At 31.7% G+C, this 27,330-nt stretch overlaps 2 protein-coding genes across 2 annotated transcripts; both read right to left on the reverse strand.

Moving 5' to 3' along the window:
• Nucleotides 1-264: 264 nt before the first annotated feature.
• LOC127716297 (uncharacterized) lies at nucleotides 265-3,268 on the reverse strand. Its single transcript, XM_052222458.1, has 3 exons — nucleotides 1,833-3,268; nucleotides 1,034-1,214; nucleotides 265-729 (listed from the first exon to the last, which is right to left on the reverse strand). The coding sequence occupies exons 1-3, from the start codon at nucleotides 2,827-2,829 to the stop codon at nucleotides 462-464; spliced, it is 1,446 nt and encodes a 481-aa protein (XP_052078418.1). The 5' UTR covers nucleotides 2,830-3,268; the 3' UTR covers nucleotides 265-461.
• Nucleotides 3,269-4,930: 1,662 nt separating this feature from the next.
• LOC127714001 (uncharacterized) lies at nucleotides 4,931-26,650 on the reverse strand. Its single transcript, XM_052219950.1, has 9 exons — nucleotides 26,516-26,650; nucleotides 22,324-22,524; nucleotides 21,318-21,385; nucleotides 18,822-19,009; nucleotides 18,360-18,572; nucleotides 15,267-15,484; nucleotides 12,911-13,136; nucleotides 12,315-12,368; nucleotides 4,931-5,085 (listed from the first exon to the last, which is right to left on the reverse strand). Exons 2-9 carry the CDS (start codon nucleotides 22,363-22,365, stop codon nucleotides 4,931-4,933), a joined length of 1,164 nt encoding a protein of 387 aa, XP_052075910.1. The 5' UTR covers nucleotides 22,366-22,524; nucleotides 26,516-26,650.
• Between the last annotated feature and the right edge of the window lie 680 nt (nucleotides 26,651-27,330).

Consider the following 27,330-nt stretch of genomic DNA (forward strand, 5'->3'; position numbering starts at 1 on the left):
CATGTTCATAACATTTTTCAATTGCATTAAATAAATTTCACATTTTTTCCATTGGTCAAGAAATTGCAATAACAAATGAACACATTAATTTCTGAATTAACAGTACTACTACAATATTCAAACTAACAGTTATACTACTTCTTTTAAATATAATATGAATTTATATTTTTTCTGAGATTTCTACAAAACTTCTGTTTAAACATATTACAATGTATTAAATTAAAAGGTAATATATTTGTATTAGGAAAGTTTGAAAATTTATCAATGAAATATATGAAGATCTAACTATGTAATTGACTGGCACATGTTAAAAGAAACAACAAGGAGTGTTTATTACTGCTATTGAAAATATACTTGAATCATTTCTCTTTAAACTAAAATCCAGTTTAAATTAAACATGTTAAATGACAGTATAAATATAGCTGAATGATGACATTCTTACAAGTAACAACTAAAAATCATTAACTTCCTTCGTGGTGAGAAGCACTCACTTTTCTAACATCCTCCGTAGAATTTGAAATGTCCCTTCTGTGTGGGACTGTCAGGTATAATGCATTACACACAGAACAGTCTTTGTGATGTTTTTTGAAGTACTGTATTACATCCAGTCTTAAAGAAAGTGGCTGAACAAAATACTGGACAATGTCACTGAGATGTTTCTCTTCTGCAACATAATACTCTAAAGTAGCTAGAAAGTGGCCAATCTCTGGATTTCCTTTAGTATGGTGACTACAAAAAACAACATTTGAATATACTTTAAATACTGTATTTTTTGTAAATGTATTTTTTGACAATGTTTTCTGGATGTTAAGAAATATTTAATGATATTTTAAAGTCAATCATGTCAATCATGATAAAAACTGAACATTGAAATAAATTTTCCTTGTACATGTTGTACAATAGGTGTTGCATAATTTCATACTATCCAAAAACAGGAAGTGGCTGCATAGCAGATGTAAAACATTTTTACATCCCACAATTCATCATTATCAAGCTGCAGAGCAAATTTGTTCATTTTTATAGATATATTTACCTTATGCTTTTGACCTTTTCTTCTGGTAATCTTAAAACAGCCAATGTTAACCCATACCATGACCTTTCATTACCATAATTACTATGTGGGTCCAGAAAGTAACCAAGATTCTTGAAAAAATCTGGTCCTATAGCTAGATAGTCCATTGCTCGACTTACTGACATTGTGCATAAATTTAAAACTGAAATAAAAAGTATGTAGTATCAGTAGTGTGAGTAAACCTTTAAACCCTTAACATGCTTAAGCTTATTATATAAAAATATGAAGATGTGGTATGATTGCAAATGAGACAACTATCCTCCAGAGACCAAATGGAGTAGATGATTCAATTATGAATTATGGCATTGCAAAATGAAGATTTCAAACTTTCTTCTAGAATTATAAAATACCATGTCCAAGAAGAACTTCAAAAATTACTACAAATAAATTGAACATATGTTTCAATTTAAATGATTTTCTTTTTATAAATTTTCAGGAAAAAGTTTTAATAATTTTAACACATCTGATTCAATTATAGATTATTGATGGTTTTTAAAAACAAAAGGGTGTTTCTTAGTACTCATCTCTTTGAACAGCAACAAGCCCTAAGATGTAGCCAAGAAATATCCTTGAGTTTAAAAGACCATTAATAATCTGTCTATTGCTGTTTTCCTAGGCAGTTTCAATGAAATAGGCTCATGACGTCATACATTCACTTTTTACTTGACTGAGAAAAACCCATGTCACTTGAGTAGCATGATACGAAAAATTATCACGTAAAAAGATGAAAGGAAAATTTAAGAAAAATGCAAAAAATTACCTTTTTCTGCATTATTAGTTGTAATAGAACTTATTTGGCAGGTATAAAGCAATCCTGTAGGTAATGAATTAACTCTTTTTGACCTGTCAGTGAAAATGTCTTCATTGTCCCTATTTGAAGTACTTGAATGGCCAGTCTCATTTTCATCCACTATATGCTGAGTATTTGAAAGTGTAAATGTTGGTTCAAAAAGTCTATGATCAATGGTTTCATTATGAATTCTGTTCCTCACATGATCGTCTTCTGTGGTTTTGTATTGGGAATTTTCATGTCTGTTTATTTGTGCTGCTGGTATCAAAGGGGCAGAAGATACAACAGGGACTGTTGGTTCAAAAACCTGATTGTTCATTGCATCGATGTCACATGATGAAACTCCACTATTGGCAGAAGAAATTTTGTGGTTCAAATTAACATGACCTACAGTAGATATTTTATGTTCACTACTGCATGTCCTGTGAGGCTTTTTCAATGAATGTAATGTTTCATTTGGCTGTAATGATTCAGACTCGTTAAAATCATAAGAATCTGGTTTTGGTGTAAATGGAAAATTTTCATTTACTGCAGGGGGCTGAAATCGTGTATCAGCATATGGGTGTGCAGATCGTGGTTCCAATGGTGGGTCCAATGCATGCAAATGATATTCATCAGAGTCATCCATATTCAGATCTTTGTGGTGGCTTATTTTGTGAGCATCATTTCTATTCATGTTAAAATTATAAGGTGACTCTGATGACAGAGCTGTTTTTTGGGTTGACATATTTGAAAAGTCATCTAGCGAAGGCGCATCAAATAGTTCAACACGTTTAAATAAAAAAGATGAACATCCTATTTTGTTGTCTGCACATTCCAAACTTTCATCCTTTAAAACTTGATCTGAAATGTTATTGTCTGTGTGACCCCCTTTCAACAAAGCTACTTTTTCTCCAGCTCCGTTAAATGAAACTTGCACTTCTTCCACAGTGTTAACGGTTGAATTTTCAGATGATCCCATACTCATATGCAGTTCACCAGCTGATGAATTACTGTGATTATCAAAGTCTGTATGAATTTCATTACTTTCACCACATTTCAACTCCTGTTCAAGTCTAATTTGTTCTGAAACTGCTTTCTGTTCATATATTTGATTGTCATTTTTTGTTACACTACTTTCTTTGGACTTCAAATTTTCTAGACAATTGTCTTGCCTTTTTTGAGGACTATTATTGTTATCTTGTTTCTCATCTTGTGCGATAAACTTTTCTTCAGACTCACCAATTTTGGTACTATCCTTTGGTTTACCTTTTTTTAAACCATCTGGACTGTCAGTTAAATTTGAAGAAACTGTGTCACTTGTTGATGAATAACTATTCTCAGAAAATGATGTTTCTGTACATTTCACAAATAAATTTACAGGGCTGAAATTATTCCCTTTTTCAGATGTAGAACTTTTCTTCGAGTTTTCTGTTAAAAAGGAATGTAAAACAAACAGTAAACTAAATATCACAACAGGGATTTAAATTACATAAAAGCATATATAACTAAGACGTAATTTATCAATTTAAATTAATGATATCATTACATCATAATATCTTTTTACAAATGAAAGTCAAATTAAATCGAATCATATTAAAGATGATATTCCTTTTTAAAATTGACCCCAAATGGCCTAATTGTATTTAGTCTTTGCATCCACTGTGCTAACTCTGTAATGGTACTTCTGATTAAAGTATGAAAAATTCGTAAGGGTTCCGCGGAACCCAGTGTCTCGCCTACTTTTTGCTGTTAATCACAGGCTCAGCAAAAATGAGGAAAAAAATTAATAAAAATATTCCTCTCTATACTATCTTTTGATTGTAAGTAGCTTCTGTCCAAGTTTGGTAAAAATCCAGGATAGTTTATGAATCTAATAAATGTTTTAAAAACTTAAACTGCAGACTGTATGTAATGTTAACTGGAAGAAAAACTAAGTCCATTTATAAGTAAAATACGGAAAAAATGGAACAAAATTTCCTTCTAGATACTAGCTTTTAATCATAAACAAGCTTCTGTCTAAGTTTGGTACAAATCCAGGATAGTTTAAGAAAGTTGTTAAAATTTTAAAATCTTTAACCACAGAGTGAATGTAATGTTAACTGGCAGAAAAACTAAGTCCATTTATAAGTAAAATACGGAAAAAATGGAATTTTTTTTTACAAAATTTACTTCTGGATACTATCTTATGATCATAAACAAGCTTCTTTCCAAGTTTGGTAGAAATCCAGGATAGTTTAAGAAAGTTATTAAAATTTCAAAAACTTTAACCACAGAGTGAATGTAATGTTTCCTGGCAGAAAAACTAAGTCCATTTATAAGTAAAATACGGAAAAAATGGAATTTTTTTTTTACAAAATTTACTTTTGAATATTATCTTATGATCATAAACAAGCTTCTGTCCAAGTTTGGTAGAAATCCAGGATAGTTTAAGAAAGTTATTAAAATTTCAAAAACTTTAACCACAGAGTGAATATTTGTGGACGCCGCCGACGACGACGACGACGCCGACGGAATGTAGGATCGCTATGTCTCGCTTTTTCGACAAAAGTCGAAGGCTCGACAAAAATCTGCCAATTACAGAAGATAATTATTGAAGCACAGTGATGAAAAGACTAAATACAATTAGGTCATTTGGGGTCAACATTGAAAAAGAATAATGCTTTGTTGGAAGATAGAATACTTTCCTTCCATAAATATGGGTTGTTTTTTGACAATGCAATGCACATGTATCAGGTAATAGCATCATTAGTTCATGCAAAATAAGTGAAATCTTCACAAATATAGCATTTGTGCTAATCTAACACCGTCTTGACTAAAATGGAAGTGGTTGCATTTGTGTTAAATCTTAATATTTGAATAAATCTTTTATTTGATGATATTACATAGCATATATAAAGGTTGAGCCAAGTTATGTAATTTTAGAACTTAATATTCAGATAGGAACAAATAGTGATAAGGAGTATTGCAATTTCTGCTATTTTCTTATAAAATGACCTACATGACCTAAATAAATAATAAAATATAATAACTTCTCTAAGTATTGCCCTTGATGGGTTTAGTGACTGCATAATACCAACACTGTTTTATTAATTCTGCATATAAAAATACCATGTACCTCGACCAACTAGTGAATACTGGTCACTGCTTGAACTGGAAGATGGTGAATATCTTTGCTTTTTACACATACAAATTATAATTACAGCAAAAAATACCAATAAAACTCCACATCCAGCAACAATCCCTACAAAAAAAATAAATCTTTAACACTAGAGAAACCTCATTACATGCTCTTATCATTATTTATTACAATAAATTAAAATACAGTGTGATATATTTAGGAGAAAAGGCTTTGAAGAGATGTAGAGAAGCTGTAATAACACCCTTTAGTTTTTACAGACATATTTTTTCTGTAATGACATGGGTGTGTTATGCATGATTGGCAAACTATGGGCTGTTATATCTTTCTAAAGTTTAATATACATAAAGACAATTATAATATCAATAGAACTAGTACACAATTTAACAAAATAAAGGATGTATAATGCCCCTTTGAAACATGTAACATACATATGTTATCACAGATTTTTGATTTTTTAGCCCTCAATAACAAATGTATGTTATTTTTCTCTAATAACTTATTTAAGTTAGACCCTTGACTGGTATATTAAACAGCTGAGAAAAAATGTTTGGAATGTAAACTTAAGGAATGATGACAAAAATGGAGATAACAAGTATTGTCATTAAGCTGAAGTGCACAATAATTCCATGCATATCAATAATGTCGAAGTAAAAGAAGAAAGTTAAACCAGGTCTAACTCAAGATCTGTAAATGACTCACTGCCCAAATTCAAACTCTGTCTACATTTTGTGGTTCTTAGCATTGCGAAAAAGTAAAATCACAAAAATACTAAACTCCCATTGGCAATCATACCACATCTTCTTTTTTATATCCGAGTAAAATTCAAAACAGAAAGTCCCTAAATCAAATGGCAAAATCAAATGACAAAACACATCAAACAAATGGACAACAACTGTCATATTCTTGACTTGGTACAGGCATTTTCTAAAGTAGAAAATGGTGGATTGAACCTGGTTTTATAGCACTAAACCTCTCACTTGTATGACAGTCTTATCAAATTCCATTATATTTACAACGATGCGTGAACAAAACAGACATAATAGGTAAAATTGTCAAAACAGGGGGTAAAGCAGTCATCACCGCATCACAATCTCAATTAGAACAAAAACGAACAAATATTTAACAAAGAAGCACAAAGAAGCATCTATCAAATTTAACAACCACATTCGTTGCTTACTTATATAGATATAAGAAGATGTGGTATGAGTGCCAATGAGACAACTCTCCATCCAAGTCAAAATTTATAAAAGTAAACCATTATAGGTCACAGTACGGTCTTCAACACGGAGCCTTGGCTCACACCGAAAAGTAAGCTATAAAGGGCCCCAAAAAATTACTAGTGTAAAACCATTCAAACGGGAAAACCAACGGCCTAATCTATATAAAAAACGAGAAACGAGAAACACTTATGAACCACATCAACAAACGACAACTACCGAACATCAGATTCCTGACTTAGGACAGGTGCAAACAAATGCAGCGGGTTTAAACGTTTTAATGGTACCAAACCTTCACCCTTTTTCTGAAACAATAGTGTAACATCACAACATAGAAAGACACACTATAAAATATCAACTGAAATAGCTTAACTCAATCAAAGGACATATTAACACCATTGAACATACACTGAACAAATAAATTTGACCTATGACACAACGTAAATACAAAATAAATAAACTAAGGGTAGAATAATAAAAGTAACATGTTATATCGGTAAGAAATGTTAAACAATTAAAGAAAAACAATATGCTCGAACAATAATATCAGCCATTTGTAATAACTTTAAACACAGGTAAATGAAAATAATTTTGTTGTTAGGTATACGTGTACAGTACCAATAGAGAAAGGAAATATTTTTACAAAATAAATAATTTTGATGTTCATAGTACGAAGTGAAAATTTATAGTTATACCAAACACTTATCAAAGATGGTATATAGACCAGATATAAACCTGAATAACATTACACCATAATATATAATTGACAATTAAGAACAAAGATATAAACATGTGAAAGCTCTCTCACAGGCAAACAACCCATAATCAAAAAATATAAGGGCATACACCACAAGCACGGGGACACATTCTACTGCATCCACACAGCACGAGCAACAAACCCTGTATATATATATATATGTACTTTAAATCAACCCATAAAAGATTGAAATGTTTGACGTCCTGTGACTGAATAGAAAGGTTCACATCAATTCTAGTGCAGAGTGGCGTTTTTGACGTCAGAATGTAAACGTCACACAGGAAGAGATATAAAATAATTTTGTCGTTCAAAGTTTTTTCAAAATCATAATAGAACAATAACAAAATGGCATTATAATAGAACAATAACATAATGGCAGGATGTTTAAAAGTACAGAGCCATGTCATATGTACCAAAGAAACACAAAAAGTCACACGTACAAAACACACCAGCAAAAATGAAAGATAATACAAACAACACATTGACTGGATGTATAAGTACCGAGCCACGTCAAATGGATTTCAACGAAAACAGACCAAACAGTAAAAGTAATATTAATAAAAGAACAAAGACAAATAAAAGAACAATATAACACGTTATTAAGATGATAAACAATGTCAGTACACAGAATCTATACACCAAGACCATCATGTATTATTTGTGAAGTTGATACAGAATATTTATCAACAAGGTCTTGGTACCTTCCGATGAACTTTTTTAGAAATAGGACGAGATGTTCTTTGACATCCCTCTGGTTCATCAACTTTCTGCTCAGACACTGGTGATGTTTAACAAAGTCTGAGTAGGAGCTGCAAGCTCTTGTATATCGAATAAGTTGGGAAATGTACATCCCATATGCAGGTGAAGTTGGTATATTGCTACTAAGGTGGGGGAAATTGATAATTTCAAAATTAAAATCGTCTCGTTTGTCATAGATTCTGGTACTGAGATGACTGTGTATGTCAAGCTTGAGGTATAAGTCTAAAAATGAAGTTGAGGAAGCCGTGTTTGTTGTTTCTTTAATTTCTAGTTCTGGGATATATATTATTAATGGAAGCCAATCAGAAAAGTTTGGATTGTTAATGGAAAGAACATCATCAATATATCTGAAAGTGAAATTAAATAGTCTGGCTTCTTTGATCTTCTTGTTTTTGACAAGTGTCTGAAGGAACTCCGATTCATATGAAAATAAGAAGAGATCGGCAAGGAGAGGCACACAGTTCGTTCCCATAGGAATGCCGACAATTTGTTGAAAAAGTCTACCTCAAATTCAACAAATATGTTGTCAATAAGAAACTCCAGCATACTGATCACTTGCTCCTCTGTGTAGCATGTTTTACCCGTTTGTTCACTATTAACAAAATATGCCTTATGATATCCCAAAGTAATAAATTTATAGCGTATGTTCCATTTTTATGTTGAAAGGCATTGTGGATTATTTCTTTCAGGCGATTTTTAAATTTCACATGGGGAATGGTGGTAATTACAGGGTTGAAAAATCAAAACTTTTGATAGAACTAATTTCAGAAAAAGACCGAGATTTAAAATTATCCAGGAGTTCTTTAGAATTTTTAAGAATCCACATATGGTTAATACCACTACGCGAGTAAACAGTTTCACAGTATTTCTGAAGACCCTCTTTCACTGCGGACCAAATTTTAGTCAATCTAATGGACGATTCTTTAGTGGAACATGCAGATGAGCCGGCAATAAACCGTTGTTTGTACAGAATTTTGTGAAGCTTAGGTATCCAATACAAACAAGATAAGTCCTCTGATTTGTTGTTCAATGTAATGTTCATTGAAGCCATGAACAATGATGAAGGACTTATGATTTGCCAAAATCTCATCCTTGTCAAATGATATGTCTTTGAACGAGTTTCACATGCAGTAAATTTGGATGAGGAAAACTTGACTTAGAGAGCGAAAAAGAAAATGGGAAAGATTGATAGATAGACAGATGGACAGATAGACAGACAGAATGACGAACGGTCAAGGGTAACACTTAATGCTCGGTAGACCATAAAAAAAAAATATACTGACAGACTTATCTATCTTAAACATAAACTAGAGGCTCTCAAGAGCCTGTGTCGCTCACCTGTATTTACTGATGCTTTGGAAATCATGTAAAATAAGGTTAAAATCATAATTAATAGTATTAGATATAATAATGATATCTAAGATAATAACAAAAAACTGCAAAATGTTTGTAAAATTACTAACGTAGGGGCAGCAACCCAACAACGGGTTGTCGGATTTGTCTGAAAATTTCAAGGCAGATAAATCTAAATCTGAGGAACAGTTGCCACCTGTCAGATTTGCTCTAAATGCTTTAGTTTCAGAGATATAAACCAAAAACTGCATTTTACCCCATTGTTCTATTTTTAACCAAGTCGGCCATGATGGTTGGAAGGCGGGGTCATCGGACAAATTTTTTAAACTAGATACCCTAATAATGATTATGACCAAGTATGGTTACATTTGTCTCAGTAGTTTCAGAGAAGAAGATTTTTGTAAAAGATTACAAAAATTTACAAAAAATTGTTAAAAATTGACTATTAAGGGCCATAACTCCTAAAGGGGTCGACTGACAATTTTGGTCATGACAACTTATTTGTAGATCTTACTTTGCTGAACATTATTGCTGTTTACAGATTATCTCTATCTATAATAATATTCAAGATAATAACCAAAAACTGCAAAATTTCCTTAAAATTACCAATTCAGGGGCAGCAACCCAACAACAGGTTGTCAGATTTGTCTGAAAATTTCAGGGCAGATAGATCTTGACCTGATAATCAGTTTTACCCTATGTCAGATTTACTCTAAATGCTTTGGTTTCAGAGATATAAGCCAAAATCTACATTTTACCCCTATGTTCTATTTTTAGCCATGGCGGCCATCTTGGTTGGTTGGCGGGGTCATCGGACACATTTTTTAAACTAGATACCCTAATGATGATTGTGGCCAAGTTTGGTTAAATTTGGCCCAGTGGTTTCAGAGGAGAAGATTTTTGTAAAAAGCTAACGACGATGGACGATGACGCCGACGACGACGGACGCCAAGTGATGAGAAAAGCTCACTTGGCCCTTTGGGCCAGGTGAGCTAAAAATTCATAAACCAAAAAGTTAACAAATTAAAAAACCATGGACTAAGTATTATTTATTACCTTGATTGCATTAAATATACTAGAATTTGGTTGAATCTTGTTTTTTTTCTTGGAACCTTTTTTGGTGGAATTTGGAAAAATGTATTTTGTGTGAATCTAAAGGGGCATTAGCTAGGAGATACTATACAAATATATCTTGCTTACACTTGGGGTATTTTTGGCAAATACCCCTTGTACATGTTGTAAGCATGATATAATTGTTTAATTCCACCAAATGTTCTTTGTATCCATCTTGACCTCAGAAACTTTAGTGTAATCAGGTATCATATGGAGTTTCTACTTGAATGTATAATTCTTGTATATATACTGCAGCTGTGCTATTTGCGCAGTCAAATTGCATTGGCCGTATAATCATTTCCGATCATTTTTGATGTACAGTCACTGACCATATATATATCTCCCTGTTTATGATAAGCTTTGTTCATCAGTTTGAGTGAAGCGTAATACAAGCAGATTCCAGTTTATATTTATAACCGGTTGACAATGCGTTTCTGTTGAGTTTTATTTATGACGTCATTCAAAGTACAGGTTCACGGAATTTTTATGTCATTCACTCCAAATTCAATAATGATGTTTTTTATCCTAAACATTTTGTTCAATCATTAAAGAAAGTGATCATGAAATAGTGAAATTATAAGCAGCCAATTTGGTTCAAACTTGAATTGAATCTGTATTCATGTGATTTTCCATCTAACCCCTTAGCTGAAGATGGGTTATGCAGTATTCAGCTATGAAAAGGAAAAGAATGTCTACATTGAAAATGAACAAGGATTAACAATTTGGTTGACTGATTTGATCAACAAAAAAATCACTCTTACAGGTAAAAACAATGATAAACATACTTTTTTACATACTTTATGAAATCAAACAGACCTAGATTAATCTGATTGCATGTGGTCGCTATCTATTTAAATTTTCATAAATGTTTATATTGGGTTACATGAACGTCACCAGTTTTTTGTGCTCATCTCGAAATGCTGATACATATTGATAATTTTTTATTTCAGACTTATTGAAATTAAGTAATACGTTTGAGTATGTTGTAAATCAAATATGAGAATTTGATTCAAATCGGTGAGCATAAATTTGACAGCTAATGCCCCTTTAAATTGGTGGTGTTAACTCATTCTGCAAGCAAGACATGTATACAAATAATGAGACGTGGTATGATTGCCAATGAGACAACTATCCATCAATTTTCAAATGAAGTGGATGAAAGCAATTAAAGGCAACTGTCCGGCTTCAACAATTAGAAAAAAACATACTGTATAGTAGGCTACAAGCCAAAATGTAATTTGTATTTCACTGAATACTTTAATTCCTTGTTCACAATGAAAAAAACAAAAACTAGGACCCCAAGAATAATTATTAATTTACACATGTTTTTCTAGCCCTGATATATATATATATGATACTAGAACACACCCTCGAAGTCTCAGGCATTTAGAGCATGGTTGAAATTAGGTAAACTGTTGTAGGATGAATTTTTGTAAAAGATTTTATGACAGGAAAATTTCAGGAAAGGTATCAAAAGTAATAGGTACTTGGTGACAGGACAATTTAGGCCTCCCCTTTTTTTCCAAAATGAATTATTTTTGTTTACTATCCGCGACTGTCACTGATATATTCTAAAGAAAGTCTCTATAATGACTATATCGCCTAGGATAGTAAACTTCGAATTGATAGTAAATAGCAAATATACTTTATTTATAGTATATGTATGATCATAGTATACAGAAAAACGCCAAAATAATTGTCCTGTCCCCAAGTACTTGTGTATTTTTAAAAACAGTCCAAATGGAAGTCTTGTCTATGACTTAAAAGTTTGTCCGATGACGGAAACAATTTTCAAAACGCCTTCATTTTCGTTTTTCTCTCCAAATAACCCAAACTGAATTATCATAAGCGAGGATGACAAATGCGACTATGCATGGTACCTATAGGGCACAGAGTCATGATGATTAATTTATTGTGGAAGGGAGAGAAGCGACACACAAAATTTTGTCTTCTCATTTAATAGTATAGATTTATGATTTCTGAAGTTGATTTAGTACAATTAACCAATGTTAAAATTTTTGTAAATAGGAAATAGCCAAATAAGAAATTAACATTGCTGTCATTCATTGTTTTCATGATTCCAGTTAACATCTATCATATCTATCCTTTAAAAAAAAGGGAAATAAACTCACCAATTAAAATCACAGTATTATCATCCCCTGGTGATTGTTTTCCAACTAATACCTCTGTAATGATACATTTCATATAAACAGATTAGCTTCTAAATTGGTTGATTGATTGAGTGGTTTTTGCTGGCTTGCCTTCGTGCATTTACAGCAAGCTTTAATGTTTCAGATAATTTATTTTTAAATTTTTTTAAATAGCTTATTTTTTCACAGGTGTAAGATTAAGCAGTTTTTCTTCAAAACGTAACACATATGAAAAACTATTGGTCTTTGAAGTATATATTTTGGCAGAATCTAATTTTCAAAATAAATATTTTAGAGGATGCTGAACTGTTTGAAGACCAAAAATGTGTTTTTCCTAATTGTTTGTCTTTGTGTTTATGGTTATTTTCTCCCCTATTTCTTACTTCATGCAAAGTTAATTTTCTGACGTATCAAATATCTTCACATATATATCCCTAAGGCCAGCAGCTCTTTTCACAAAATTTTTTGAAAATACTTGTAATTTATACGTACTCTATTCTTAAAACTTAGTAAACGATCAATTTTAATCGTAAGATTTTTTGAGAAAAGAGTTGCAGATGATCAATAAATATTCTAACCTTTAGCTTTAGTTTGTACTGTTGTGTTTGCACAAATCTCATCTCGTTCATTAGTTCCTTTAGCACACAATTTAAAGAAGTACTTTGTATCTGGCTCCAACTCTGATATCGTAGTGTTCAGCAGATAACCTTTCAAGGTTATATGATGAGTTTGCTCCCCTTGTTTGTTGTAAGATATGTTGTATCCATTGGGATAATGATGACTTCCTGCAGGTGATATGGATACCTGGATAAAGGGAAGAAACAATTATTGAAATTGCATACATACATACTTTTGACTGTCTCAAAAAGAAGACATGCAATAATGATTTCCTAGACACTAAATATAAATGTAAATTACTAAATAGGTTGTATTTTGAAGAATATGACAGATAAATGAGATGTATATTGTCCATAAAATGATACATTTATAAATGGTAAAAACAACTATTAAAGACAGACAAATAGACACTCTAATAGAGCATTGGGGTTTTAACTTATATAAGTAAAACATTTTTGTAGGTATAAGGGACATAACTCTTACTCTAAAAATACAAAAGAACAGTGATTAAAATTCATGCTGAACAGAGTTTAAACTCAACTTGCACTAAGCATTATACATTTTGCACATGACCTTTCATGGCCTTAAGTAGCCATGGCAATCACTTTGATGTGAAAAAAGCTGATCACATGTAATTGGACATGGAATAGATAGATAATAAATATGTCTATATAACCATCCAATCTAGTCTTATAAACCAAAATATTGATTATTGGATTAATTTATAGGTATATTGTTAATTATTTAAAAAGGGTGAAGACATTTTATTTTTGACAAGAGTGATACATTTTAACATTTCAAACAAAATTAACTTGGTGTATATTATAGAACCACAGATTTAGTTTTTAATTATGACATATTTGGGTTCAAAAGGAGCAACTTTATATAAACAACTTTAAAGGAGATTTGTATATTTTCTAGGGATGTCAACGAGTACTTGAATATGGCTCAGTAGTACCGAGTATCGAATACCAAAATGATACTCAACTATCAGGTTTCTGTTATAATGTTGTTGCCTTCTTAAAGAAAACTGTTTTTTTTTTTTTATTAAGCATGACTCCCGGAAAATTAAATATTAATAAAAATTAATGACACTTGGATGTTTGCGTTTAATTTTAAAACTCCCTCATGAACAAGAGCACATTTCCAAGCTTCAAGGTATACACTTCAGTTTATCCTCTTTTAGTCATTCAAACACCTCAGTACGTCCAAGCAAATATTTTCATAAGCAGGACTATAAGTTAGGTAAAAAAGTCAACTCATCCCAGAAAAAGTTTGTAAGATACTATTACTTAAAAAGACGAAATTTGTTGCACCCTGTGTAGACTCTCAGAGAAAGGTTAAAGGCATCAGTAAGTTCTAATCATCAACCCTTTGTTGATCATTAAATGCAATTTTTCTAGGATTCACAAATACTGTTGTTTGAGTAATTTTTTTTCCATAGTTCATTAGTTAATTGATAAGATTATTGCCAGTTCACATAATTAGTACATGTAGTAAATGAGCTATTAATTATGATATAAAACCCCTGGGACTTTTATCTAGTCCTAGGTAATAGTGTTGAGGGTTTTACATACATAAGACAACGACCAATGATGAGCAAATTGGGTATAATTTAGTGTTTCCATTCTGTCTATATTTTTCTGAGCGAGTACTCGACTATTGCTCTGTAAATCAAAGGAGTACTCAATTAGTAAAATTTCACCGAGTTGACATCACTAATATTTTCCCTTCTATCTTACAGCCTAGTAATTTTTCTAGATCAAGAGCAGGACCTGATACTTGAAAAATATAAGTCAATGTCCTCTTGTTTGAGTTCAGCAATCTCATTTATATATGTTCATGTCCATCTGCATCAATTTATCAATGAAATGCATGAGACTTCATTCCTACAACCAAAAGAGTGCAAGGTTTTCTATCTCACAAAAACTTTTACTCACTATTTCATTATTATTTCATAATTTAAAATTCTCAACCAAAAAGAAAAAAAAAAGGAAATTAAATTACAGGTAAAAAATTAAAATGGTGTTTTATATTATTATGCTGACTTTATCAAATCGAATATGAGCTCACCCTGCAACTGATGGCTCTGCTTGATATGTTTGCTGATCATGTTTGTATCACAGATATCCAAAACAATACAAAAACATTATTCTGTAGTATCTTAGACGGAGAAATGTTTTGATTCATATGGTATTTTAATCAAGCTAGTCCCAGACCCAAGAAGTAACTGTATTGAACACCACTGCAAAATGTATAAACCCCATTTACCAACTTTTTAACCAAATTCAAAATCTGATATAACATAACTCTCACCTTCCATGTTAATTCCAAAGCTGTTTCATTTATATGACTGGCTGTTAAGCCTGATAAGGTCCAAACTATTTCATTAGACGACACTGATACTGTAGAAACTGTGTTTGAAGGTCCTTCTGAGATTGTAGTGCTTGGATATCTTTCCGAGACTGTGGAGCTTGGAAATTTTTCTGAGACTGTGGTTATTGGAAATCTATCTGAAGGAGGTTGTGTGAAATCTGAGAGTAAAGATGTTAAAAAATTTATAATATTTCAATTTTAAGTACCCAGAAAAAATAATTTTATAAGCTGAAATTTACTGATAAATCATCAATTGACATGTTGTAAATAATTATACTTTAAATTTGATGTAAAGCACTAAAAATAAAACATTTATACAAAATATACAAATAATTTGACAAGATATTTAAAATACAAATCATTTCCTACCTAACTTGTGTAAAAAAATCTTTTGACTGAATTATAAGGTCAGAACAACAATTAATTGCAGAACAAAATATGAAAAGTGGATCAAACACCAAGGCTAGTTCTGAAAGTCTTAAGAATGGAGACTGGTCAATTATCATATGTAAATATATGGTAAAAATATGGAAACAATTTAAAATAACTCTATTATAATGATTATGAGAGGTGCTCAACTTCTATAGATGTGCAAACTTTTTGTGAAGCTTTAATGACCTCAGACGTAAACAGTAGGAGCTGATTACCTAAAATATGTAGGAGGAATCAGTCAGTTAAAATTTGTTGGAAGAGTCAATTACCTAAAATATGTAGGAGGAGTCAATTACCTAAAATATGTAGGAGAAGTCATTTACCTAAAAAATGTAGGAGGAGTCAATTACCTAAAATATGTAGGAGGAGTCAATTACCTTTAATACGTAGGAGAAGTCTATTACCTTTAATATGTAGAAGGAGTCAATTACCCAAGATATATAGGAGGGGTTCATTACCTATAATATGTAGGAGTCAATTACCTAAAATATGTAAAAGGAGTCAATTACTGTAAATTCAAATATTATTGCGCGGTTTTTATTTATGCGAAAAAATGCAGCTGCGTGAGTATAGCAATAATAAGAACTTGCATTTTGATATCTGAAACATACATCTGTATGGAGATTTTCCTGAAATCGTAATAATTAATCTCGCATTTTTGTCCATTCTTGAAAAATTGAAAAATCGCAATAATAAATGCACGCAATAATTTCTGGATTTACAGTACCTCAAATATGTAGGTGGAGTCCATTACCTATAATATGTAGGAGGCAGGCATGGGGCGAACTACATTGCAATGTAATGCATTATATTACAATTACTTTGACAAAAGCATGCATTAAACATGTTAAATTACAATTACAATTACTTGCATTTATCAAAGTAATGCATTATATTACAATTACTTTTGCAATGTAGTGCATTGAATTACACATTACATTTGGAAATGATATAATTAAGTGAAAAAAAATCAAACATTTTGAAAAACAACACAAAAATTCTAGCATATGCAATAACTGTTCGGTATAACTATTAAATTTAAGTAACAAGTAAAAAGTCTTAGTATTCAATACAAAAGTTACATTTTAAAATCATAAGGGTTTCAAGGTAAACATCTCTGTGTTTTCTCTAAACAGAAATTACAGAGATAAAGTTTAATATTATTTTAACTAATGTAAACTTCATTTTTATAAATATACATTAAATTTTTGTTTTATAAATTCCAATCAAAAATATATATGAGAATTTCTTTCCTAATTATATAATAAACAAAGAGCTTAATTTATGACCAGTTGTGAAATGGTGAAAAGATTGATTGTCAAACAAACTAATTAGTGCTTATGACAATAGTCAAGTTTCTGTTGTTTAATCATAACAAACTACTCATTGATGTTTGAACAACAATAAAACACTTTAATAGTAATGTTTTTCAGATAAAAAAAAAAGCAATATCCAAATGATTATGTTCTTAATTAATCCAGAAATCCTAAATTCTGCTTAAGCTGAATCTCCAACAATTTGTGAACGATATATAGTATGTGAAAAAAGTAATGCCATGTAATGCTATGTAATGCATGAAATTACACAACTTTTTTCTCAAGTAATGCATTATATTACAATTACATGTAATGCAAAAATTGCTGCATTACACATTACATGCAATTACTTACAAAAATGAAATGCATTACCATGCATTACAATTACAAATTTGCATTACCCCATGTCTGGTAGGAGGAGTCAATTACCCAAGATATGTAGGAGGAGTCCATTACCTATAGTATGTAGGAGGAGTCCATTACCTAAAATGTGTAGGAGTCAATTACCTATAATATGTAGGAGAAGTCAATTACCTATAATATGTAGGAGGAGTCAATTACCCAAGATATGTAGGAGGAGTCAATCACCTAAAATGTGTAGCAGAAGTAAATTACCCAAGATATGTAGGAGGAGTCCATTACCTATAATGTGTAGAAGGAGTCAATTACCTATAATATGTGGGAGGAGTCAATTACCTCAAATATGTAGGAGGAGTCAATTACCTCAAATATGTAGGAGGAGTCCATTACCTATAATATGTAGGAGTCAATTAACATAACTATGTAGGAGGAGTCCGGACATTACCCAAAATATGTAAGAGAAGTCAATTACCAAAAATATGTAGGAGGAGTCAATTACCTGAAATATGTAGGAGGAGTAAATTACCCAAAATATATATGTATACACTATTCCACAAACTGTAAGACATTACCAACTTTGCAATGTATGAAACCTGGACAAAATTGATAAAAAGCAGCCTATTCTTCAAAAAGTAAAGTTTTACAATTATATTGACCTCAGTATGTCTTTTTTTTTTAGTTGTTCTGTCACTATATCATTGACATAACTCCCTCATCTATAATATTCCTACTGACATATATTTAGACAGATAATGTCTGAACTTTAATTACATCTCTTTTTTTTGGTCAAAAAATATATTTTTCACCTTTTTCTAAGCAATTGAAGTTGGGTCAAAATCTGATATTTTTGCCTTTGCAAGGAAATCAATAAAGTTACGATAATTGGCTACATCTTCTAACATCTTACCAGTATCAATGCAAATACCTTCTAAATGTGTCTTTTCACAAAACTGTTTATCCTTATCTCCAAACCAAGTCCATGTCAGGTGTACACTACATCTAGTTGTCACATTCTGTAGTAAGGTATATCCCTCATTACACACTGGTGTGCAGTTCCTGTATGGGGTAACTTCATTTGGAAGTAGGTCTTTCTCACAGTTCCAAATATAACTGTCTGCAGCTGACAAGGGATCACAGGCTGAAATATCATAATCATAGTAATCCAAATATGTAAATAAAATACTTACGATACAGATTTATAATTATAATTTTTTTTAATTAAGTCTTCATGTATACAAGCCTATAGAAAATACATACTTTGTTATACATTTAAATTCACATTTACCCTAAAAATTAAGGAAAATTGGTATCCTACAAATAACAATGCATCCACAATAAAATTTATATTCTAAACAAAAATTAATAATTCCATAAAAATGAGGCTTACTTGGAACTTCTGTGAAAGGTACACCAGCATAAAACCATGCAAATTTTAAACAAGGATGTTTGTTGTCCCAGTTTTTGTTGAAACAGTTTTCATTGATGTATCCTTTTCTGTCATATTCATTAGGACTTATAACACTGCTGTTCACCCTGCATAAACGCCATTCATACACAAATGTATTTTCATACAACCTGAAAATAAAAATAGAGGATAATAGTTAGTAATAACAAAAAATGATTGTAATAGGATGCTGTTACGAAGTCTCCCAAACGAAGCTCCCATAATTCGTAATTCCCAGGGTCGCCTGACATTGGGCAAAGTCCAGTGAAAATTGGTTTGGTCCAGTAAAGTTATATGCATTAGTGATGCCTGGGGACTAACCCTGTATATCATTCAAATCATCTTGGCATGACAAACCAGAATATATATGGTTTAGGGGTGGGGATCTTGACCACTTACAAGATATTAGAACTTTCTTAAATGGCATGGGGTGGGGGTGACCCCTGGGGACTAACCCTGTATTTCATTTCATGTGCTTTATCATGACAAACCAGAATATATATGGTTTAGGGGTGGGGATCTCGACCATTTACAAGATATTAGAACTTTCTCAAATGGCAGGGGGTCGGGATGACCCATGGGGACTAACCCTGTATTTCATTCAAACCATCTTAGCATGACAAACCAGAATATATATGGTTTAGGGGTGGGGATCTTGACCACTTACAAGATATTAGAACTTTCTTAAATGGCATAGGGTGGGGGTGACCCCTGGGGACTAACCCTGTATTTCTTTTTGATTTGCTTTATCATGACAAACCAGAATATATATGGTTTAGGGGTGGGGATCTCGACCATTTACAAGATATTAGAACTTTCTCAAATGGCAGGGGGTCGGGATGACCCCTTGGGACTAACCCTGTATATCATTCAAACCATCTTAGCATGACAAACCAGAATATATATGGTTTAGGGGTGGGGATCTCGACCATTTACAAGATATTAGAACTTTCTCAAATGGCAGGGGGTCGGGATGACCCCTGGGGACTAACCCTGTATATCATTCAAACCATCTTAGCATGACAAACCAGAATATATATGGTTTAGGGGTGGGGATCTTGACCACTTACAAGGTATTAGAACTTTCTTAAATGGCAGGGGGGTGGGGATGACCCCTGGGGACTAACCCTGTATTTCATTTAATGGGTTTTATCATTTAGAACATTTTCAATTAAAAAGATTGTGTCTATCACAAAGGGTTTTCAATTTATAATCATTTGAAAATTTTAAAAAATAAAATCCCATAGGGTTCTATAGTAAAACCCTTTTTTCTTTTTGCCCCTCAAAGTACCCCTTTATAAACCCCATTGCACAAACAAAACCCTGATTGCACCACTAGACATGTTAGTCTAACATATTGTGAAACCCTAAGTTAATCTGACAAGCGGTTTTGGAGAACGGGTGTGGACAAGTTCAAATTTAAAAGCGGCGGAAGAGGAAGAGGAAGAGGAAGAAGAAGAAGAATAATAATAATAATAAGAACTGAGCAAAAACAATAAGTCTTCCCAAACTTCGTTTGGGAGACTTAATAATGATTGGCTGCTTAACAACCATTTGCAAATTAAATGCATTTTCAAGACAAGAACATGTTAATGTAATTAAACTCATCATAGATACCAGAATAAAATAAATGGGGAATGTGTCCATGGGACACAGACGATGCCCCAGGGCCAGGATGCTTGCATATCATATAAAGTTATAAAGGGACATAACTGAAGAACGGTAAAAGTGATGCTACCCAAATTAGTACTTGATCCGATTTTTGTGGTAATAAATTACTGTCTTAGTATTGTGTATAAGTTTCATAACATTTGGTTGAGGCAAACTTAAGTTAGAGAACTGAAACGAAAAATTCAGCAATTTTTCCATTTGTAAAGGAGCATAACTCTAGCATGTCTAGAACAGTACAAGTGACATCACCAAAATTCAAACTTGATTTGTATTTTGTGGTAATAAGCATTGTGTATAAGTTTCATAACATGTAGTGGTTGTCTGTTCTTGGTTGCTGTCTGTAATATTTCTTTCTCGTTTTTTGTTTTGTCATAAATCATGTAAATCAGTCCCTTGGTTTTTTCGTTTGAATTACTTCACATTTTGTCTTTTATAGCTGACTATCAGTATGGGTTCTGCTCATTGATTGGCAATCATACCACATCCCCTCCATATTCTTTCTGCACTAGACTTTTGTATGACCTCAACCTTCATTCACAGAAATTCTGTGCTCATTGGTTAATATCAAAATTCAAAATATCATCAAATAAGAATTCACAAATTAAACACTAAACACTAGGGATCTTTCCATCAAGTTAGTTTAACATTGCATCAGTTGTTTCAGAGGTGAAATTTTATAAAGATATACATTTCTTGGTGTCATCTGTCCCTCTTCATGCTTACTGTTCAAAATTTATATCAATTCACAATTTACAATGCTACACTTACAAATTCTCAGGTTCATTGTCCAATAAGATGAAATCTCCACCTTTGAACTTTAAACATACAGCTCTATGCTAAAAACATAAATTGAAACAAACTTAATTGTAAAAAAACACTCAATATTGTTTTTAACTAAAATCACCTGCTGACAGTGTACATTTTAGTAATTTTGGTGATGAAATCAAATTTTTGTTTTTCAAGTTTACAGATGAATGTATAGCTAGAAGAATTTATGTTAGTTGAAGTGTGAAAGGCTGACTTAATACATCAGCAAAACCTTTATCAATGACAAGACTGGTATTTTTTATTCCTGTTAAATGCACTAAAAATATCCCTATAAAAATGTCAATAAGATCAAGAATGTGTGTCCTTTTTCTCAAAAGGCTTTATCACATTTCGGTTCTCAGTGAACCAAAGAAATCTAGGTCATTACATTTATTTGGCTTATATTTTAGGAATTACATATTATACATGTTATATATAATAAACATGATTAAATTGATTAACATGTGAACTAATTTTAAAGTTTATTTGACCATAACTTGATGGTAAATGTGTTATACCTTAAACAAATCCTTTAACCTGATATATTGGACAGACTTAGGTATTTAGCGCCAGTGTATTGTATCGATTGTTATATGTATTGATTTGTATTATCTCCCTTACTCCCTGTGTCATGTACATGTATGGTTATTGATGGGTTATTTCCCTTTATTATTTACCGCCTAACATTCATTATTAAATGTGCCTTCCTAACGATCACATGTGTTATAGTTTTCTCTGCTTACTGGTGTAGAATGTATGCATGTACCGGAAAAGATAATATGCCCTTACTTTATTAGAAAACAGGACATACAAACCCAAACAGAACAATATCTCATGTGTAGGACTTCATATACTTTTTCACTTTATGAAACTTGTTTATGTATGCATAAACTTTTTGGTTGTCATGACGCTCACCAATGAAAAAAGATTAAACATACAACATTGAATTATTGTATAATAAACTTACCACAAGTAAAGCAAAAAACAGACAGATAATGAAATCTGTCATACTACATACAATGTACTGCTACCATTTAACATTTCTGATACTAGAAGTTTTTGCAGATTTCCTTCCTTGTGTATACGTATTTACTGCCTCCAGATAGGAAACTCTGATTTTAAAGAAGCATCTTCAAATAAATACAGTACTGGTGATTTCTTGACCAATCTGGAAAATATATTACCATGATTTCAGATCTTTATGTACACAATGTATACAAAAATAAGGAGATGTGATATCATTGCCAATTTGACAGCTACATGTATCCACCAAAGACCAATTGACTTAGATGTGCATGTACAGTCAGGGGTACTACTTGTACAAGTTATTTCTATTTACTTTAAGAAGTAAAAATCAATATACTTATAAAGGTAAATTTGTAAGATACTTATACAAATGTATTTTATGTACTTGTATAGGTAAATTATTTTAATGGCTTGGTTATGTCCTTTAGACATTCATATTTTTTTACTTATACAAGTAAAAAAGTCATACTCTTCTTTTCTTGAATTTCTCAGGACTTCTTTGCGCTAATAGAATTTTTAATTGTCTGTCCTTTGCAGATGTCTTTACTAATCATTTAAGTGTAATTTCATGGACAAAAACACTGCTTATTTACAAGCCTCAAAGGGGAAATTTTCGAAGGCCTTGTGCAACTACTTCAGATCTTTGCGCAATAAGTTTCTTTGTTGAATTAATGAGATGAAACACTGAACTCTAATAAAATATTATGAGATAACCAGAAAAAAATTAAGGCATGCTTTTACATCCCAAAACTTGAGAATTTTAGGGATTGTAAAAAAAATTAAGGGGAGATTATTCAAACCTTATAAGAAAAAAATGAATATAACAAATTTACTTATATAAGTATATTATTATTTACTTTTTCAAGTAAATAAAAATAACTTGTACAAAAAGTTCCCCTGACTGATTTAACACCTATAGACTACAGTGTGGCCTTGAACTATGAAGAAAACCCTAACCATAGTAAGCTCAAACAAAAGTGCTTGTAAGCACTGAAGGGTGAAGATTGCATTCATTTTGCAGTGGGAATGAACAATTAAATATTGCATTGTATTAAACTATGCATTAGTTAAACTACATTTATAGGGAAAAGGAAGATAACTCCAATTTTAATTTTTGCTTCAACAATAACATCATTGATCTTTTTAATGTTTTCAGAAAAGATACTAGATTCATGCACCAAGCATTCCTGACTAGTATGGTAATACACATGTATTCACACCAATTTGTAACTGGAAAAACTGAGTAATTATATTTCATTGATTGTCTTAAAATGTTCAATAATATATATCATGGATATGATATATATATAGAATGTTGTGCACAAATTGCACCAGCTATGTTTTGTTTATTTCAATAGCATGAATAGAAATGATAAAGTATGAAAAATTTACCTAACTATCAAGCCAGCCACACACATAAGAGTTTTGAATGCATGAGTGCAATCGTTATCCAAAAAATGCCTGGCATGACAAAATGATTAACACTGCAAATGAGGAATTACTAACTGCTTGATTTATACTTAAATAAATAATTGGATACATCAAAAACAAATATATGACAACCATTTGCTCATTGTTAAAGGTGGTTCATTAATAGAACTTCTTCCTTTCTTGGTGTTCTCTTGACTGCACTGGTCTAATAGAGTGTTTAATATATTGTTTGTCTTTAAAAGTTGTCTTCCTTATTCATAAAGTTTAATTTCATGGACAGTGAAAATATCTTTTGTGTGTGTGGTTTTTTTTTTAAGTTCTAGAATTTTGGAAAATCAAAACATGATAACATCTTTCAAATATTTTCTTATGGTTTCCTTAACCATATTGTGATAAGAGTGAAACCTTTTATCATCATATGATCATGTTTATCTCAATAACAATGAATGAAATCTACTGCACACAGATATTAAGTAACTGCAAAATGCCTTAAAAAATTGCTCCCCAGAATGACAGATGGAGTATTTTTTAATATAAGCATAAGTGTAGTCTAGATTAAATAACTGAAAACACTAAATCTTGTTCTTTTCAAAGGTTTAGAATAGACAGGGATGCAGATTGTCCTACCTAGGTGTTGTTAACCTTTGTAAAAAAGACCAAATAATTTGAAAAACAAAGTCTATAATTGGGAAATGGACTATTGCAATAGAAATGCACACTAATGTTCCTGATGGAGGTAAATAAAAAAAAAGGTTCCTCGGACGCCTAAAATTCAAATAGGGATGATCTAATTCTTTAAACATTTTATTAGCTTGCATCATGTAAATCAGGCCAATAGTTTTCTTTTTTTGTTTACATTTTGTTTGGCACAAAAATATGCCCATTTTCAAGCATTGCCAGAGTAGACTACCAATCACATTTCTGCTTATTTACCAAATTCTAGTGAATAAGTTGATATAACATTTGACATTGCAAAAGTGCCTTTGACCATGCAAAATTTACCAAATATGCAAATATGGCCTTTAAACACCTCAAAATTACAGAAAAAAATTGTTGAGATTAAATGTAACAAAGCATTGAATGAAAATTGAAAATCTTCAGTTTTCACTTGAAGTAAATAAAAATTGGCTTGAACAAGAAGTTACATATTAACTTGAAGAAGTAAATTAAAATGGGAACATTTACTCAATTAGGTAAAAATAATCTACTTATAGCAGTGAGATGAGACCCCCGACTTTGAGGGGGGTAAGAGGGGATGTCATCTTGAATTCCCAGAATAAACACTGAATCCGAAATCTCGAAAAAAAAATTAAGCATCCATGGATCAGAAAAAATTATTCATTAAATTCTGAGTACTGATATATAAGACGTGTAAATCCTGAATACTCCCAAAACAAAGACCCAATCCCAGTCATATTAAGTGTTTTCATCCTGTTTTATGATACAAAAATTGACCTAAATATGCTAAAATATTCTGTCATTTTCTGACTTGGACAAAAAACATTTTAATCATAATGCATACTTTGACTTCTGTGAGTCAGAAACCAAAAAAAATACTTATTTCTGAGCTCTGAGTGATACTGAGAAGCTGAATTTTCCACAATGAATACTTTTCATGCTTATATGTAATTGGATCCATCAGAATCATGTATATGTAAACAGACAAAGGATTTATACACTTATATACTGGTGTTATAAAACCAGCAAATAACATACCTAATAAAACTGAGACAAGGGATCGTATGAGTTATACAATCAAAAAGCAAAAGAATTTGACAAACTCTATATATATAAGACTATGAGAAATGTTTTTGGGTTGCTGTCTACTAGATAAAATTAAGAATGGAAACGGTGACTGTGTCAAAGAGACAACAACCCGACCAGAGAGCACAAAACAGCATCAAATGCAGCAGGGTTTAACATGTTTTGTGAGATGTTAATCCTCCCCTATACCTCTAGCCAATGAAGAATAAACAAACACACAGCAATATGGACAGTAAAACTCAGTTCAAAAGAAGTCTGAGTCAAATATATGTATAGAAAACTCTATTCAAGGTTCATTGATACAAATGTAGATGTAAATTTGTTTCAATACCCTCAGCAGACATCATGATTATCTGGATTGGGTCCAGCCATGCTTTACAACGTGCACAGGTATGTATGTCTTCTTCTTCCAAATACTGCCCACATTCAACATGATGAATATTCTGGCAAGTTTATGTATACATTAACTAAGAATAAAGGTTTAAAACGAATTGTCAGGTGTTAACTAACGTGCACATTTTTGTCTCAATGTCTGTACATTTACTAAGAATGAAGTTTGAAAACAAATTGTCAGGTGATAACTATCATATTTGTCAAAGGGTTATGATGAATCATAAGATGTTAACAGGTTGTGTGAATGTTTACCAGCAATGGACCTGTGAGAGAGTCTGCATGGGGATCTTTTTATAAATTATTTCTGCATCTTTATTTTGATGGTCCATTATCCTCTATTCTTTATATATAGCATTCTCTCTTCTTTATATTTTTTTCTATAATTCTCTATTCCTGATTTTCTTTTGCCTTTTATTCTGTACTGTTTGCCCATCATTCTCTATTTTGTAAACCTGGACCCTGAATCAGTGAATGTGGTTGAGCTTTGTATTTTGTAACGATTACATCCAAAGCTGAGATTTTTTTGGGTTTAAAGTGGAAATTACCTGACCCATATTCAGTAGAAGGGCAAATTACAATTTAATGTTATCTGGTAAAATCTTTGTAGTTCCTATTTTCTGTCTTTTTTTCTATATAAAATATTCTTCCGGTTACGGCAGTTCCGGGATACGGTTTTTAGACGAATCTGTCACCATGTAACAAAAATGTAAAACCAGGGGCGTGTTTTATTGGTCTCTTCTGCACATCTCCAGAATGTCTTCTGGTGAAGAGTTTAAAAAAATGAATCTGGACCTCTTCTGGAGATATTCTACGGACGATCAATAAAACAAAAATTCAATTTGCCGTCGAATATAGCTGATTTTTGTTATGTTGGATGACATAAATGAAGTTTACGATGATTTTATAGAAAATTAAGATACGTCCGGTAGACATGACTGCAAGTGTGCTCTGTTCGTGACATTTTTCTTTGTTCATTCCTCTAACTCAATTTTGCTAGACAAATCTGTCTTAAACCCCCACTATTTGATTTTTAAGAATAATCTTAGACTGCACAAAAATTCGTCAATGTTTTGTCTCGAATATGATCAAAAAGGACATCTTGTCTATCCAATTTTTTTAAAGTAACCAAACTGGATTATTTTTGTATAAAGCAAAGATATCGGAAAGGTCTCAAAATCATTTTCTCTGATGGTCCTTGAAGAAAATCTTCTGCTCCTAACTATCATTTCTATTGCAAAATGTCGATGGTCAAAACCTTCGGACCACCACTTTTCAAAAATATTCCTTGTATATGTATCAATATGCAAGTATACAATGTATACCAGACATTTCTCAGACTGTTTTTTTTTTCTTTTTTTTT

Source organism: Mytilus californianus, unplaced genomic scaffold, assembly GCF_021869535.1.
Source record: "Mytilus californianus isolate M0D057914Y unplaced genomic scaffold, xbMytCali1.0.p SCAF_9, whole genome shotgun sequence".
Classification (NCBI taxonomy): Eukaryota; Metazoa; Mollusca; class Bivalvia; order Mytilida; family Mytilidae; genus Mytilus; species Mytilus californianus.